The sequence below is a fragment of the Aspergillus stella-maris genome (genome assembly GCF_047715825.1).
Source record: "Aspergillus stella-maris strain CBS 113639 unplaced genomic scaffold BDV14scaffold_16, whole genome shotgun sequence".
Classification (NCBI taxonomy): Eukaryota; Fungi; Ascomycota; class Eurotiomycetes; order Eurotiales; family Aspergillaceae; genus Aspergillus; species Aspergillus stella-maris.
The window spans coordinates 275,083-292,793 of record NW_027396810.1 but is presented as its reverse complement, the minus strand read 5'-3'; the positions used below and the strand labels follow the sequence as shown (position 1 = coordinate 292,793).

The 17,711-nt window shown below is 48.9% G+C and overlaps 6 protein-coding genes across 6 annotated transcripts; 3 read left to right on the top strand and 3 right to left on the bottom strand.

The window, feature by feature from the left end:
* Window positions 1–160: 160 nt before the first annotated feature.
* Window positions 161–3,460, bottom strand: BDV14DRAFT_198454 (uncharacterized protein; the record flags this gene model as incomplete). The annotated part of the gene is made up of 5 exons (XM_073772961.1): window positions 161–2,047; window positions 2,094–2,160; window positions 2,232–2,748; window positions 2,817–3,381; window positions 3,446–3,460. 5 exons carry the CDS (start codon window positions 3,458–3,460, stop codon window positions 161–163), a joined length of 3,051 nt encoding a protein of 1,016 aa, XP_073629953.1.
* Window positions 3,461–3,830: 370 nt separating this feature from the next.
* Window positions 3,831–6,594, top strand: BDV14DRAFT_198453 (kinase-like domain-containing protein; the record flags this gene model as incomplete). Its single annotated transcript, XM_073772960.1, has 2 exons — window positions 3,831–4,256; window positions 4,315–6,594. The coding sequence occupies 2 exons, from the start codon at window positions 3,831–3,833 to the stop codon at window positions 6,592–6,594; spliced, it is 2,706 nt and encodes a 901-aa protein (XP_073629952.1).
* A 1,373-nt stretch (window positions 6,595–7,967) lies between these two features.
* On the top strand, window positions 7,968–9,333 carry BDV14DRAFT_198452 (uncharacterized protein; the record flags this gene model as incomplete). Its single annotated transcript, XM_073772959.1, has 4 exons — window positions 7,968–8,130; window positions 8,195–8,784; window positions 8,871–9,065; window positions 9,124–9,333. 4 exons carry the CDS (start codon window positions 7,968–7,970, stop codon window positions 9,331–9,333), a joined length of 1,158 nt encoding a protein of 385 aa, XP_073629951.1.
* Window positions 9,334–10,188: 855 nt separating this feature from the next.
* Window positions 10,189–11,737, bottom strand: BDV14DRAFT_170436 (Gfo/Idh/MocA family protein). The gene is made up of 4 exons (XM_073768204.1): window positions 11,609–11,737; window positions 11,521–11,541; window positions 10,932–11,462; window positions 10,189–10,866 (listed from the first exon to the last, which is right to left on the bottom strand). The coding sequence occupies exons 1-4, from the start codon at window positions 11,637–11,639 to the stop codon at window positions 10,286–10,288; spliced, it is 1,164 nt and encodes a 387-aa protein (XP_073629950.1). The 5' UTR covers window positions 11,640–11,737; the 3' UTR covers window positions 10,189–10,285.
* Window positions 11,738–12,351: 614 nt separating this feature from the next.
* On the top strand, window positions 12,352–13,836 carry BDV14DRAFT_198450 (fungal specific transcription factor domain-containing protein; the record flags this gene model as incomplete). The annotated part of the gene is made up of 1 exon (XM_073772958.1): window positions 12,352–13,836. The coding sequence occupies one exon, from the start codon at window positions 12,352–12,354 to the stop codon at window positions 13,834–13,836; it is 1,485 nt and encodes a 494-aa protein (XP_073629949.1).
* Window positions 13,837–15,856: 2,020 nt separating this feature from the next.
* Window positions 15,857–16,706, bottom strand: BDV14DRAFT_188631 (RTA1 domain-containing protein; the record flags this gene model as incomplete). Its single annotated transcript, XM_073771090.1, has 3 exons — window positions 15,857–16,009; window positions 16,045–16,487; window positions 16,556–16,706. 3 exons carry the CDS (start codon window positions 16,704–16,706, stop codon window positions 15,857–15,859), a joined length of 747 nt encoding a protein of 248 aa, XP_073629948.1.
* Window positions 16,707–17,711: the final 1,005 nt, after the last annotated feature.

Sequence of the window (17,711 nt, the reverse complement as noted above, 5' to 3'; positions counted from 1 at the left end):
CTATGCAATGATAGGGAAGGAGCAACCTGTCATGCCCTCTACTAATAGAAGAAAGCAGTATTTGCTGTTCAGCGCTCGTCGTCCCTTACCACATCAAGTACGTGCAATGACGGTACAGAAAACATCGCTCAACCGGGAAGAATCTTGTTTCTTATCGTCGTCAGATTCTAGCCATCTCCAGAGGCATCTGCTCCTTGACCAGAGTGTGCCCCTCCAAAAGATTGCTTAGACATGCCAAGTCCTCCACAGTAGCCAGTGTTGATGGATGCTCGGGCCCAAGTACTCTCTGGCGGGCATCCAAGACCTTGCCCATAAGCTCTATAGCCTCTTCGAAATTATTTTGGCTGCTGCATATTACTGCCAACTTATGAATGTCCGTCAAGGTCTGGGGATGCTCGGGTCCCAATGTTCTGGTAGTTGTGGCGATGACGCTGCGCTGGAGAGACTCGGCTTCTGCCCACTCTTCCATGCCGTGCCACATCGAAGCTAGATTCGCCATGCTGTTGAGCGTATCGGGATGCTCTTCTCCGAGCGTGAGAAGCGACTTTGTCAGAACCTGGCGCTGGAGATTCGTGGCTTCTTCGAGCCGATCCATGGCGAAATATGTTGCTGCAAGATTCGACATGATCGTGATGGTCTCGGGATGTTCTGGGCCGAACAAGTCCGTGAATCGTTCCAAGACCGAAGATTGGAGGGCTTCAGCTGTGTTGTACTGACCCTGGCTCCAATATGTAGAGGCCAGACTTGACATGATGCTGAGTGTATTCGAGTGGTCTTTTCCCTGCGTTCTGACTGAGGCTTCCAATACGTATTCCTGCAGGCTTTGGGCTTCTTGCCAACGGCCTTGCCCCCAGTAAGTGGACGCCAGAGCTGACTTGCTGCCCAAAGTTTCAGGGTGATCAGGGCCTAGTACTCGCTCTTTTGAGGCTAAAATTTCGGCCTGCAGCGTTTCTGCCGTTCCTCGCATGTCCAGATCCCGATAGATGACTGCAAGGATCCCCATGCTAGTGAGCGTATCAGGATGCTCGCGGCCAAGAATCCTCTCTCTTTTCTCTAGAGCTGCGACCGCAAGCGTTTCTGCGCGCTCCCAGTGACCCCGGGAGTGGCATGTGACGGCGAGATTTGACATGGCTACCAAAGTCTGAGGATGATCTTCCCCCAGTATTCTTTCTCTTTGTCGGAGAACTGTGATTTCAAGCTCTTCGGCCGCTTCCAGTGAGCCCTGGTCTCTATACGTTGAAGCCAGATTCAACATGCTGTTCAGAGTACTAGGATGTTCGCCACCTAGCAGTTCTTGCCGGTCTTTTAAGATTTCCACCTGCAGAGCTTCAGCCTCCGACCACCGACCTTGCTTCCAGTATGTGGCAGCAAGATTCCCTCTGAAAGTTTGGATTTCGGCGTGGTCTGGGTTCAAGATTTTCTGGCTTGTATTCACAACCTTGGTTAGAAGCTCTGCAGCCTCGTTCAACTTGCCTTGATTGGAATATGCCGATGCTAGATTGGCCATGCTAGATATAACTTCAGCATGGTTCTCACCGAAGATTCTCTCTCTGATATTTTTCAGCTCAAGAAGAAGCTCCTGGGCTTCGGCCCACCGGCCCTGATAGCTCAACATAGATGAAAGCTGGTCTTTGAGCATGAGTACGATTTTACTTTCATTCCCAAGACTCGTCTGGAGCTTCTGGGTATCGTGTCTCGTAATGCGCTCTGCATCTGTTAAGATACCGTGTGCTTCGTAGTAATCGACTATGTATAGAGGCGAATGATTCCCTACCTTCAACAAACTTCGATACAGCTCCCCCGCGTATTCCACCGGTTCAAACTCTGCGGCCTTTCGGATTTGTTCATTCATCTCCTCCTTGCTGTAAATAAGATTATTCAATCGCCTGCTTTCCTCCGTGTTTCCAAGCCCCAGTTGATAGCAAATTGCTAGCTGAGTGCATAATTCGACTGTCGGATTTTGCAAGACCAAGGCTTCCAATTGTCGCAGGATATAGGCGCGAACTCGGTAGTCCGAGGAATAGAAATGACGCAGTGAGTCGCATACCTAGACAGGTCATTTCAAATACGACCACACCGGCAATCATGCTTACCTTGAAGTCGTCGTTATTGAGAAAATCTTTATCATGGACAGACAGGTCCGCGATTTGCTGGGGGATCCTAGAAGAGAGAAGACCAAATTCAGACTCAATCATTCCTTCTCCCATAATGCAATGACGACGACAACTTACGTGTCCTTATGCACGTTATTTAGTAAGGTCCGTAAGTCGGAGGCTCGAGTCGCCGGGTCGCAAGCAAGAGACCCACTGAAGAACGATTGCAGCATTTGCTTTGCTGTCACATCAAGTGTTTCGTCCGTCATTACCAGTTGCGTTGCATATAGCACCAACTCGTCTTTTCGTTTTAGGTCATCCAGAAATCTCAGAGACGAGGTCGAAGAGTTAGAGTTGGGGATGCCTGCTTCGGCAATGGAGAATGTGGATGAGAAGTGTTTTTCGAATATAAACCACAGACAGAGCAGACCGTACGAGAAAACATCGGTTTTGATTGCCTGAGAACAAGACAATCGGGGATATTCGTCGCATTCTGGGGCATACCATGGCCAGGACTGCGGCACTGACACACTCGTGCTTTCGTAGCCTCTCCAGATGGAGAAGCCAAAATCAGCGACCTTGGCTGTAAATTCGGAGTCATCTTCACCTTTGAAAATCAGGATGTTTTCGGGTTTGATGTCGCCGTGGATTACGTCTGTTTTTAGAAAGACGAATGAGTAAACTGCTTCTTCGACAAAAAACAGGCTTATAAAGAGCTCCTACATTGAGATTGCATGTGTGCGATTGCAACGCCAATTTCCTGGCAAATCCTCCACCGCATAGGGAAGTCAATTTCCCGTCCAATAGGCCGCTGGGCAAAGCTGTAAAGATCGCCGAAATGTGCCTTCTGGAAAACAAGCACAGGCCACACCTTATCACTCTGCAGGGACTCGGGACTGTCCTGGCGGGCCTGGGATGAAACATCCCAGCATATCCCCTGCAGCTGAAGAACGTATGAATGGTTTAGCACAACCGTATTGCACAGTATGTAGATTTCGTTCATTAGCCGCAGGAATATCTCCTGGTCACTTCTCTCGAGTCGGTCTTTCTCCGCGACTCGCTTAAAAGCAAAGCTTGTTTCCAGATTCACCAGCGATTGATTGACATGGCTCGTTCCGCCTCGTCCGAGCAGTTGTAGGTCTGATTGCCATGTCAATGGAAGAAACGACATTTTCATTTTCTGCATCAGCGAGATGAATGTAATAATGTTGACATTACCAGCTGCCAGACCCCGTTCGATTGCAGGGTCGGTGCTGAAGAAAAGCTGCGGCTTATCAAAGGTATTCGTCTGTAAGGATGTTAGTGTGCTGTCTTTGAGTTAATATCTCCAGGCCTGGCCGGGCATGATCTACCTGTGAGAATGACATTGTGCCAGAGCAGAAGGGCTCCTTCAGCGGTTATCTCAGTGTTGAGCAAAAACCTGGGCATGAGGAGAGAATTAGGGATACTCCCATATTGATGCCCCGCGCAGCCTTGTGCTAACCCATGCCACCCTGCTGTACAGCAACCCCTGCTCATTTCAAAAGCAATTATACGAATCGAGCCTCTTGGCGCTGACGTGTCTGGAGGCTGAGCCCCTAATATGAGATCGTAGACAATTGAGTCAAAGCTCCTCTATCGAAGGTCTATCTTGTCAACTGGTCCACGATGAACGAGTTGAGATCGAAAATCAAAAGCATCCGCCGCAAAAATGCCTCACGTCACTGGTATTTACCCGAAACTCTGCTCTTCGAAGTCATGACAGATGATTTGATTCGCAAGGCTCTAGTTGAAACTCCCCCCTATCAGCGCAAGGAAATCGTCCAGAGGATATCTCAGCAGGGACGGAAAATATTTGGCATCCTCGTCCTTCTAGGCCTCTCCTCACGAGTGACAGATTTTATTGAATCCAGACAGCTGTACGACGAAAGACTACCTTTCAGGCAAGACGTTCTGATCCAGGATGTCGGACTAGCGGAGGACGAGGCAAGCGACTTTCACGAGAGGCAATGGGAACTCACAGCACCTGTCTTCTCCCACGGTACTCTCCACCAAAACGTGGCGGATAATACAGTCATGCCATTTGTTGTCGACAAAGAAATTGGACAAGGCAGCTTTGGTCACGTATACCAAGTCTCAATAGATCTAGATCATCAAGGACATGACGGACTCTTTCCGAGAACAGTAAGTACCAATTTGGGTGGGAGGCACAAGCAGGACTACCCACTGATGTTGGATCAAGTTTGTCAGGAAAGAGTTCAAAGTTGACTCTAGTCTTACGGCCAACCGTTCAGCTCTGAGCCACCGGAAAGAGCTTCAGAATCTCGCCATTCTGAGCCATCTGAATCATCCCAACATCGTGAAGCTTCTGGGATCGTACACCTACAACACCAAACACAACCTCCTATTTGAAATAGCCACGGATGGAAATCTTGCTGGGCTCCTTGCCGCCCCACGCCCTGCCCAGTTCGCCTCGGATGAAATGCTGGCTCTTGCCCTCGCCCGGTTATCCTCCGCCATAGAGCATGTCCACGACTATAGCGAAAGGAAAATTGATTTGAGCCTTGTCGGATGTCACCACGACTTGCGCCCGCGCAATATATTGGTCTGTGGGCCAAACTTCATCCTCGCCGACTTTGGCTTGTCGACATTCAAGCAGCCTTCGCAAGACTCCGCAACACCCTTCAAACCGGCCAGCGATGACTACATAGCACCTGAATGTGAGGACTGGGACAACATGTTCAAAGCGGGTATTGTCCACCGATCGAGCGATATCTGGTCGTTTGGCTGCATCATCGCAGAAATAGCGACCTATATGGCAGGGGGGTGTAATGGAGTTGAAGCGTTTCGCCAGGCGCGAGTAAAGAAAGTGCGCGGCTTTGTCCTCTGTTCCTTTCATGAGGGATGCAATCGAAGCGTCGCTGTGGATGACTGGCTCACGAGGTTGGAGGCGTCTCCCTCCTCCTCGAGAATATGTACTCTACTGGTTCTACTGGCACGAAGGCTTCTCCAGATGGAGCACTCAAAGCGCCCGAATGCCAAAGAAGTCACCCTATACCTTCGTCGGGCTGCCCTAAACTCAGTTGCTAGCAGCGTTCAAGATTTATTCAGCCGGCTCAAGGAGACTACGGATTCCACAGGTCTTTTGGTTGAAAGTGTCAATTTTGAATCCTGGAGATATGTTATGGGTATTGTCGACGTCAATGATGCGGTTAAGCCGCACTCCCTGCGGGCCTACGACATGATGTCTTCCTTTGAGGTTATTGTGGATATTCTATCCGCCCTACGTAAAGATCTAGAATCTAGACTATCACGAACAGAAAAGACACGGCGCTTGAACATGCCCGAACTCCTTAGGCTCAACGACGATTTGAGACGTTTCTTGGACCTAGAACAACAAGAACGCTTTTTGGAGTACTTCAATATCACTTTGATGGAGATTGATTGTGAGGTATTCCGTCCATCCCACGACGCACACACAAGCTTGCTTCTGGAGAATGAGGTTCGGATGCGCACAGCCATCAGATATATCAACACACTCCTTGACGATGGATCTATTTCTGAGTCCCGGATGATGCATGTAGAATTGAGCCAGGTGCAGGTGGGCCAACGATTTGGCCAGCACCACCTGGCGCAGTTCAAGGGGGACGGCCAGCTACCTCGTCCGGTTTGGGTGGAATGGAGGACATATGGACAACATGGCGCGGACGAAAAGACCTTGGAGCAGTTATACGGACGCACAGCGAGAGTCGCCGAGCTCCTATCGCATACCAAGCCGGCAACGTTCCGTACGCTTGACTGCTGCGGCTTCTTCCACGATCCCACCAGACTCGCATTTGGGCTCGTCTTTGATTTCCCCGGAGCAGCTCTAAGGTCAAAGCCCATGACCTTGCTTCAGATAATTCACGAAACTGCAGGCCGACGGAGCCGGTGGCCGGTCCTAGACGACAAGTTCTGCCTGGCCATGTCGCTCGCCACGTCCCTTCTTGAGCTTCACACGGTCGGATGGTTCCACAAGGGACTAACACCGTCCAATGTCATCTTCTTCCCGGATCCAGCTGCGCAGTGCCCGAGCTGGTCAATTCAGCAGCCTTTTGTGGTGGGATTCAATCACAGCCGCGCCGATGAACACCTTACGGTTACCACTGGTCTCACGGAGTCAAGCTCCAAAGACTATCAACATCCCTCTTACATCAAGGAGGGGTTCGGATATCGGCACGAGTTTGATTACTACAGTCTCGGAGTCATCCTGATGGAGATTGGGTTTTGGCACCCTTTCAGCGAGCTGATCAGTGGTACTAAGTATGAGAACATGTCGTATGAGCAGCGGCGCCAGAGTCTCCTGAACGACCGGGTTCCGTTGCTGAAGCAGTGCATGGGAAATGAATTCTGCGAGGCTGTCCGGTGGTGCATTGAAGGCAAGATCGGACACTCTCGCGAAAAGGCTGTGCTTCTCGCCTTCCAGGATCAAGTTGTCAGACGCCTGCGAGGGTGTTTTGCTCCGTCCAGTATTCCTACCTGAAGGTGGCAGCCATTGGCCTTAATACAATCGTGTTTGTCTATCAACGGTTCCAATCACGGCTGCATAAAAAAAAGGACAACGCATAACGCATAAACATAAGCACTAGTTAAGGGACAACATCTCTTATTGGTATCTGTCATTTAAGCCATTCTTCTCTAGCATAAAGAGCGAGTATGAATCACATTTTGCTGCTCTTATCCAGTATGCGTAACGCCGTCGATTTCAGCCTAGAATTCCCACCTCAGCACATCGCTTACATATTATGCTTACACTGATCTTAATGCTCGGTAAAAGAAAAACTTATTACCTCAGTCAGCTTCCGCGGCGCCGTTATCTCGATAAGGTCCCCTTGGCTCTAAAAGAATTGCAAGAACACTCCGTCAGTAATGACACCCTCTCGGTCAGAGCCCAAAACGAACCTTCACGCTGTAATTTGACGGCTCCCCGAAGAGATCCTGGAGGAGGCTTGCTAGGCTAGACCGGACAACGTATCTTGCCTCGATCCAGGTGATTTCCGTCATAGTGAAGATGAATGATGGCAGTCGAGGTGAGAAGGCGAAATCCGATGAGGCTGGTAAGTATTACTTGAGATACGACAATTTCGAGACCGAAATCACAAGCGCTCATGAATTATTTGTATTCTAACGTCGGGCGCAGCCTTGCTCAAGAGCTATGCTGCTGCCCAAGGCTCTATGCGCCCGTCTGTTAACTATGCAAGGCTGCTTGCACTGCCCCGACAAGGCTGTTGTCATGCAGTACTACGCAGCATTTGACGCGCAAGGCTGATATACGGTATCCGACGCATTTCCATGGCTCTATTTCTCTCTAGTTTTGCTGTGTCTCTTCACTACACAGACGCAGACTTTGGCATACTTTTACGATGCGATAATGCGTCTCCCAGATTCTTCTCTTAGTTGCCGAGCGGATTCCACCCCGGTAGAACATGGCAATTATTTCACTGAATGTCCAGAAGGAGAAGTTTTTGCCGAGTTCCGATCAAAGCTACCTGATTTGTTCATTTCCGAGCTTCAAGGGTCCAGGGTTGCGGTCGTAGACGCCTTTTCTGTCAGGGGTGTTGACACCGACGAAGCCAAGGTCGTTGAGTATGCCGCCTCAAGCGTGGAAGAACTGGCCTCTGTTCCTGACGTATGTGATCTTTGCGTCTTTCCGTCTCTCATGGTGTGGATGGTGTTGGATCTTTTTTACTGAGCGTAAATATTGGATAGCAACCATTCCTACCGCGTTGCTCAAGGACATTGTACGTGAACACTAAGACCGGCATTCTTTCCTGCAAATAAAATGTTGACATGCCATGTATCCCCAGTCTCATACATCGCGTCAACTCATGGAGCCGCATGAATGTTACCTATAACATGTTTCACGATATATGTGCGTCTGTTCGTACGGCTCCCCGGTTTCTGAAGCTCGTCCTGGGGCTTGGAAGAAAGCTAGGCTCAGATGATGAGGACTTCATGGCTTGCTATAGCCGGTACTCTACGCCTAATTTAAACTCCAATATGCAAGATCAGACCTGTGGTAAGTTAGGCCTCCGTCACCTGGCCTAAGTCAGAGAAATGGAATGGGTTGACCTCCTTAACAGACATCTGCTATAACCTGCGCTACTACGAGCGCCACGGACGTGACCTCGAGGACCCATGGTCATGCCGACAATCAGCAATCCATCAGACTTACTTTTTCAGTGCGAAGCAGTCAGGCTGGCTAGTCATTCAGCCCCCGGCTGCATTTACTGCGGTCGTGAGGGGCTCCCAGGAGCACACGGCGGCAGAGGCAGCAGCAGCACATCCCATGCACCCTCATATCCAGTACCTCTCTGCGGGAATTGCAGGATGGAGGGGATACCTCAACTACATCGCTGACCGGCTGAAATACCTAGACCAGGAAGTCGCCGTCTACAAGCCCTACGGCGAATTCGCAGTGGACTTCTCGTCAAAGCAGAATATCAACCTCCTGCGTCGGAAGCTGCGGCATGCAGCAGCGATTCTGGCGAACACATTGGAGACGCTGGGTACGTTACGGTCGCATGAGGCGACAATGGCTAGGACCCTCGATCTCCGCCAATCGGGACATGAGGGCTTCCAGCGGGAGGTACAGAATCTAACCAGCGAGCTCAGGAATTACCTGCAGACAGCGCGAAAGTTGTTAAGTATGTCTGACGACATTATGTCGATTGTAAGAACTCTTTCCAACCTATGTTCAACCTAATGAATGGGAATGGCCCCGTACTAACGAGTAACTGCCGACTCTTCCCGATCCAGTACAGGGACATCCTCAACCTCCACAGCCAAGAGCTTATTCATAACAACGGCATGGGTCTCACACAACTCACAAAAACCAACGCCGTCGAGACAAAGGCCATAATCTCGCTCGCAGACCGTGCGCGTCAAGAATCCCGCACAATGCGCATCGCAACTCTAGTCGCCGTCTACTACCTACCCGCCAACCTAGTTCTGGTACGCCCCCTGCCCTTCATTATCACCTGGTGAAAGCATAAGACTGAATAGGGGTTAGTCCTTCTTTAGCACCACGCTTGTTTGGTTCGAGACGGTAGGCGCGAGCGAACCTGGCCAGGGATTGTTCGTTCTGCGGGTGCATCGCGAGATATGGATTGCAGTAGTAGTTGCTGTTGTGCTCGGTGTGTTTACGATGGCCATATCCTCGTGGTGGGAACGGCGGGAGGTCAGGGGAGAGGAAATTGCGAGTCGACCGAGGACTCCATGAGTGTTTTGAGAAGCTTTCATGAGAACGCTCACATTTGAAAGAGCCTTTCGGTTTGAGCTACATATGGCTCGATGAGACCTCGAAGGGTGTTCATTTCTCTACGTTCATTTTTCTACTAGGTAGAACAAGATGGGGGATAGCCTCGGCGTGATTTTTGGCTATGTAGGGCGGGCCGCTCCCACTGCTCAGTACAGTTCTACCTTAGCTTCTCGGGTCAATACCGGACCGGACCAAGGGTATCTCCTCCAGAAGGGTTTGTGAGAAATGTGAAGGAGTCTGGTATTATGAGGTGCATCCACCTCCGAAGGTGGTTACAGGTCAGCCGGGGTGTAAAAGTCGGCCTCAATCACATTTCTTGGTCGCCCTCGACCAGGTTAAAAGCCGTATTCATTAAGGTTGTATACTAGCCGGGCAGGGACGTCATAAAGTGTATTTTCAAGTAGGTCGTACCAGTGCTGAAAAAGCCCTGCATCTTCAGCTTGGGTTCGCTTTGATTCCTTGGTCTTTTGTTTCGCCGGGGCCAGGTTTAGGAGCTTTGGTAGGCGTGGCAAGCTTCTGACACGACTCTCATTTCGATGAGAACAGTGAGTTTTGCGTAACGTTAAATTCAGAGCATGAGGGCATAGACCAGTACTTGTCAAACGAGGCTATAGGCCAACTAGAGCGCGAAGGTAAGGCATCAATTTGGGTTAGAAATTACTGGCATGTTCTCCTCCATGTCACAATAAGTGAAATGGTCACTAATCTTTCTTTTAAACCTTCCTCGAACATGGCCATCCTACGACCAGATGCACAGGATGTTTATCTATTGCAGAGAAGATTGGAAGACTGTCTACGGCGCATCACGTTAAAAGATTGAACCAGTAAAAAAAGAATTACTTTGTAATCCCAAATCAGAGCAACTATATTTCATACACCAACTGACGTCCGTAACAGAGGTCCACCTTGATCATCAAAAATCCAGTGGGTAAGTTGTTGATTCAAGGATCTCTGGATAAGTCAGCCCTCCTTGCTGGCGGACTGTATCCATGGCTTCCATGATCACGATGCTCTCATCCCAAGGCAGAGTCTCACTCTCAAGTCTTCCGTCGCGCAAACAGCGAGCGACTTCATCTGCTTCCCAGAACATTCCGCGCGCCCCACCAGGGACAGGCATATGGACATCTTGGATACTTGGCACATCCCCCGACCCACAGCTTGGTATCACGCGGTATCGCTCCGGGCAATAGGCAGGCCCAAATATCTGGATGTGGCCCTTGGTTCCCTGGATCTGGATAGAGGGGCCAGCAGACTTGCGGTTGTCTGGGTCCGTGGCCACTCGGAAGGCCGTCATTGCTACAGCGTGTGAGGTTCGATTGGAAAGGGCGCTCGGTGTTGTGGTGGGAAATGTTATGAGCATGGTCGTCTCTTCGTCTACTCCAGTTCCGGGGTATTTCGCCATGTGAGACGTAATCTTTGATGGCGCTCTGCGCTGAGAGCGAGGTAGGGTGTGATAAAGAATCTGGAAGACCCAAGTAAGAGCATAAATCCCCACTACAGTATGTTTAGTAAATCAGGCATAAATATCAGTAATGACTTCCAAAGAAAGCGTGACTTACAGTCAAGAAGCGCGCCTCCAGCAAGGTCCTTGTTCACCATTCGATGATCGAGGCTCCAGCTAGTCTCAGGCTCATTCCCAATACTCAAGTCAGAGATCACTCGTAAAACTTCACCAATTGCTCCGGTCTGCACGAGGTGTCGCACTTCAATGCTTAGCGGAAAGTATCGGGTCCAAACGGCTTCCATCAGGAATAGACCCTTCTTGCGGGCAGTCTCGCACAGGACCTTGGCCTGAGCTGCATTCACAGTGAAGGCTTTCTCACATAGAACATGCTTGCTAGCCTCCAGTGCCAGCATTGTATGTTGAAAGTGGTGAGAGTGTGGACTAGCCACATAGACTACCTGAACAGTGGGATCGTTGGCGGCCTCTGCATAAGATCCGTATGTCGCGCAGGGCTCGGGAATTTGGAGTTTCCGGACGAACGACTCCGCTGAAGACTTGGAAGAAGACGATGCCACAGCGGCTACAGTGTGAGAGACATCCGTAACGCCTCTGCTAGTTGGATCTTGCAACAAATCCTTCACGAACGCTTTGGTCGTCAGAGTTAGCTTCATCTATCGGTGGCTAGTGTAGTTTGAGCCACTCACTTTCTGCGATTCCGCCGGTGGCTAAAGCAGGCAAGCGTCAGTACAGCTGAATGAACATGGGTGATTCAAACGGGGCTATCAAGCTCACCAAGAATGCCCCATCGAAGGTTAAAAACCATGATTTACTCCTGAAAGCACTTGCAACAGGACACCAGGTCAGGAGCAGTGTATATTTACGTGAGAGGATTGGGGTTTTGTAATCGAGTGGGCGGGGAATTGGGAGCTTATGACATGCTGTATGATATCCGTCCAAGACTCGCTCGGTTTCAATCGATCTGCTTAGGTATATCTTGCACCAATAGCACAACTCTTAGTTAGTGCCCCTTCCTAACGCTTCAGAAATTTGACCAATCATCGGCTCTTTGTAGTCAAAACGAATCCACTGCGGTGGACAATATGAGTGGTTCGTTATCGCCCACCCTGAACTTTGCTATCGCCCCGACCTGCCAGACGGCGAAATGCTGACATCACACCATTTAGACCCTCCAGGAGAAACATCAAGATAAATGAGATCTCAAAATTGAGATTAGGTCGGTCATACAGTAAGTGTGACTGACGCAGATGGAGCAGCCAGCAAGGAAAATCACCCGGAAGACACCCGCTCGTTCCCTCCAGGGGTGCACAAACTGCCGCCGAAGCAAGGTCAAATGCGACGAGCGAAAGCCAAGTTGTACCCGGTGCTGGCAAAAAGACCTGCCGTGCTCAAGCACTTTTCAGCTAAAATGGGAATCGGATTTTCGTGATCGTGGGGTCGCCTTTGGCAGGTCTGGGCTTTGGAGCAAAACCTCTCCTAACGAGCGGCGGAGCCCTACGGGCGTCTCAACTTTCCCGATGGAAGCTACATGGCTTGCAATCCCAGCGATTCACCCCTGGACATTCGTGAATAATGATGTGACCTTAATCCGACGACTATGTGACGAGGAACAAGCCCACGCCGGACCATACCTGCTGCCGGCATTCAATGCCAAAATCGCCATTGGTGAGCAGGGGCCCCGTGAGCCGATGTTATCATCCTCAAGACCATCATCCCCTTCCAGTCGGTCAATGGAGATGAGTGAGATGTTAATGCGGAACTTACGACCATCCCTCTCGCTATTTCCACACCTAGACGAGCTAGGAAACCAAGTGCTGTTCGACTACTATATTAAGCAAGTATGCCCTCGAACAATGCACAGTGGTCTATCAGAATCGCCATTTGCATCGGTCATTCTTCCTTATTGCGTATCAGCTTCGCCCACTGTCCTACGAGCAATCCAGGCGCTGGCTGCCTGCCATTGGTCACAATACGACTCCCAATACAGCAACGTCAGCCTGCACTTGAAGTTCCGAGTTCTGAGCGAAATTCGAAAGCGGATTAGTCTTGGCCCCAAAGCTCTGGTTGCGGAAGATCCCGAAGTCCTGGTCATCGTGATGTTCCTTTGTCTCTTTGATCTCGTGGATGACTGCAATCAACAATGGATTGTCCATCTCAAAGGCGCGAAAGATATCATTCGACTTCGAAGGCAACAGCTGCATCGGCTAACAATAGATACAAATGAAAGTGTGCAGCAAGACCCTGTGTCTTCATTTGTCGAAAACTTTTTTGCTTTCCAGGACGTGATGGGGCGAACTGCTTGCGCAAAGGCAGACCTTTTTGGATCGAGCTACTGGAGACAAGACGATACAACGATAAATCCTTGGATGGGCTGCAGCCCGGCTCTTATCTCAATATTATTCTCAGTCATGGACCTAAGTCGGTCACGGCGCCTTATGGTGTCGGATGAGGACCAGGTGACTTTCAGTATCAAGGCTACTATATTGAACAGTAGGCTAAAGGCTCTCAAGCAATGGCCTCATACCAATGGAGAATCTCCGACTATTCGCAGGATTGCTGAACTGAAGAGACTCGCTTGTGTTGTCTATCTGAATTGCGCTTTACATGGCGGGAGACCATCAGACCCTACGATTAGGAGTTATGTTTGGATTATATTGAAGGATATTCTTAAACTGCTAGCTTTGGATGCGACCTGTCATGTCATATGGCCTCTGTTCGTCGCGGCTGTGGAGCTGGATCCGCTTGATACTGAGCTTTGGATTGACCCAGAGACTGGCAGCGCAGTGACAGACGGGAGAAGGCTTGTCTTGGACTTGCTTACGAAGATGGCCAGAAGTAGTGTCTCGAGCGTGTCACGGACGCGCGTGGTTATCGAGCAGGTTTGGAAATCTCGGGACTTCAATTTGTCAAAGTCTTCTGACCCGAAGCCGGAGGCCTTTTCTGATATTTGGGACTGGGAAAAATATGTTGCGCCTGTGAGTGATGCTTTGAGCTTGGTGTAGAACCACGGTTCATGCCGGACATGAATTCTATTCATAATTAGAATATAAAAAGAAAACATATGGTACTTCGTATTTAGTAGACCTGCACGATGTATTCATTCTACGAATCGATTGATTCTTTGGTGGCAGGCTACCTTCATTTTTAACTAGTCTCACCAACCTAAGTTTCTGCATCCAAATCTTGCTATATAATTCAATAAATAAAACAATATGGTACATACGACCACAGGATGTGGAGAACAGGGCTTCCCGTCCGCTCAGCCGTACTTGAGCCACAGGTTGAACGCGGTCAAACAGTACATGAGCCCTGGACTAGTTGCTACTTTATCTGTAGTTGCCACTAGCCCACAGGGTGAGTGCGAGTGATTTGGGTGATATTTTTTACTTGAGCGAGAAAGTGGGTAGACCTGGCCCTCACCCGCGGGTGACCCTCCGGACCCTCCACCCAACCCGCTCCGCGGGTGGGTAAGCGACCGAGTTATCGACCCTGAGGGTCGTTCACCTAGAGGTCCAACTCTCAAGAGGGTCACCCGCGGGTGAACCTTAGGGTCCCCAAACAAGATAAACAGGTAGAAAACGTGACTTGCTTGCAATGCATAAATTATGTAGATTTAAAGAGGATTTCTATATATTTATTTATAACTTTTAATACAGCAGTAGAGTAAAGGATTAAGAGTTAACGGGTAATATTATAAGAAATTACATTCTTTATCATACGAATAACAACATAGGATGTGGAGAATTAAATAGTATAGTAATTATTAAGATTCAAGTACATAGCCCTCAAGTAGCTTCAAGCGCTTGCGCTTTTTACTAGATACACGCTGCTGTATATTAGGTAAAGGAGGTTTTATTTATTATTGTTATCATGCTTATCATTGTGAAGGGCTGAAGTAAGACTTATATTTAATCTAACTAGGCCACGAACTGTGTACAAAAAGCTTGAAGCAGAGAAGTTCTCCACGCGTGTTCTTCCGCGTCAACACGCCGGCTGTCACAGTGTACACCTGGATACCTGATTCCTGCCTGATTCCTGCCTGCTAAAGGTATATATATGCGAGAGCAGTGTAGAGCCTTCGGCTCTACATCCTAGTCTTTTGCTGATAGTGCAGCGGTTTAGGCTTCTGAATGCTCCCAGAGGTCGCGCCGTGACACATTTGTTATAATTCTTTTATAGTATCTTTAAGGATATCTACTATTAGTTTACTTTAAAAATATATTTTAACTACTATATTATAAGTATTTTATAATATTTATGTCATGCCCTACGGCTCGAGCCGTCACGTGCATACCAGCAACGCCAAGCGATCGACACCTCAGGCCGGTTCGGCGACGACCTCCGACCTCCACCTGCAGGCTTCATGCAATACGACCTTTGCCTGCAAGCCACATCCTTTAGGGATCGAACTTCTAGATTAGGCCTAGCATAGAATTGGGTCGGAGGCGAGACGGCGCCTACTTAGAGGGTCGCTGAAGACCTGCTTAGGGGTCTTCAGCGATTCATTCCTGTACAGACTCGAAATCGAATACTGCCTTCCCATTGGCTCGGCCTGATCCTTCGCACGTTTACTCAGTAGTTGCTAGTCACCTTCCTTACAGGTAATTGCAAGTTGGATCCTGCCCTCTTGCTCAATGGACTTTTGATAATATTGACGTGGTTTTGCGGTCATGGTGGTTGTTTGAAAGTAACAGTAGCTAATGCGGTCGGATTCTGGATGAGGTGGGCGGGTCGCCCGGGAATTACGTTAACTAACATAACTACCATAACCTTACAGAGTTCCCTGAGTTTTCTAGGTACCTTCAGCTTCAGCCACTAGAATACCTAGTGATAGTAGCAATGGCTTAAACGGCTCTGAAAGAAAAAGATTACGGTATGTGTCTAGATCCAGAAATTTCTCTAATTGCGTTTCATTCCAGGATACCTATCTGTTTCGCTCATGAAGTACCAATACATCCCGTCTTCGAGAAACACTCGTCTATACTTCCCACCATACTCGTGCTAGTCTTCTATGACCATTCTTTATATATCTTGTAGATTGACGTAAGTCTGTACTTCCAGAATCTTCCCAATGAGAATCTTCCCCGGGTGGTAAAAGTGGAACACCGCCTGCACAAAGAACATCGGAATTGCATCAAACAAGTAGGCATAAGCCTCATGAGAATACAAATACCCCTCGGTGCACTGCGCATACTCAACACACACCGCACAATTACCAGCACGGAAACCAGCAAGAGAATATGCAGCAGTCTTCGCCATCGCCCACCACCAAACCAGCCGTATCCACACTGGCGCAGACGGTTCTGAAAGTTGCCCGAGACATATAGGAAGAATCCGAAGAAGATGAGCTGTACTAAAAGGCCGATGACAAGGATCTTCTGGCCTATATTGCGCATGCTGTTGATGGTTTGCATGCCGCCGCCTGCTAGTTGCAAAAGGAAGGCAGATACGTCGCCAATGACGAATACCTTGGTCACTTTTTGGGGCCGGATGATGGTCAAATGGGGCTTGTCGATGTATGTTACGATTCGACCGTATGTCATGTAGATCGTTGCGGCGTAAAGGGACGGAGGCAGAATGATGAACTTTGACTGGCAGACGTAGGCGACGAGGCTGTTAGGTTTGCGCGCTGATATCAGTCGGAATATGTAGCCTAGGGTCATTACTAAAATGGGCATCGTTTATTAGTATAATAGCTAGAGACGGAGGGATTATACCCACTGTAGGCACCGATGAGGAAGGCTGTAAAAAACCATGTCCTGGTCTTGCATATTTGTACAGTGTGGACGATGGCACTTCCCCCGAACAGTAACATTGCCAAGATTTCCCCAATGCTACTGGGTTCGTAAGGATAGTACCCTGACTCACCCATGGCAAGTGGACTTATTTGGAGGGTTGATGATATGGCATGGAAATCGGGAAGACGGAGGTTGATGCGGGCTCCTAATATTTGGGGTTGAACAATGCTATAACAAAGAGGCTGAATTTGAAGCGCAAGATGGTTTTATAAGTCATGCTGCACCAGTTCTACGCAGGAACCTAAGCCTATGTGTTTCTAAATTGGTACCACAAGCACCTCCAGTCTACGCGGAATGAGTGGCTTACCATTGGCTCGGACCCTTACCGAACACGCGTACTTAGCTCTTTTTTATTTGCCAGACGGTTGACTGGTGCCTCATAGTTTAAATAAGCGGGTCAGTCAACCGGCGGGCAGTGTCGATACCCTTTATTTCAGGCTATCGGTAATCGATGCCTACCTTGAACGCCAGCCGCCCTCAGTCCAAATGCCGGTAACCAAGCACAGAACCTTCCGTAGAATAAATGCGCCAGGCTTTAAATGTTCTAGCAAATTTTTATACTAAGCTAGCTGAATCTAATCTTTATTTATACTTATTAGATTAAAGCCAAAGGAGTCCTGCTTAAGGTCTCGAAAAGGTGTTAAGGTATTCTGAGATCAAAAGAAGAAGACAAGAGTAGTTCGAAATGCAGTAAAATATCGTTAACAATTTAGCTATATTGGTTACTCCAAAGGTAAGAAGATATGAAGAACAAAACTAAATATAGCAGCAACAATCGCCTCTTTTATATCCCTAAGATCATACTCCCCAGTATGCTTGGTTAAATAAATCATATCGCGCGATATGCTGTATTAAAGCACCTTCTTTGATGCTTTATGGCTGTTGATGGCCGTTGCTAGATTCCCTAGTTTCCGCTGGAGTAATTCGTCTTCGCGAGCTAAGTTCGGGTCCACGTTGTGGAGATGGCCTAATACACTGTAGAATCAAACCACGACCTAATTCCAACCGTTGAGTTGCCTGGTTAGTATGGCGTGCCGTGAGAGAAAACATGTCAAGTTAGCAAAGCCACTGGTGCGGCT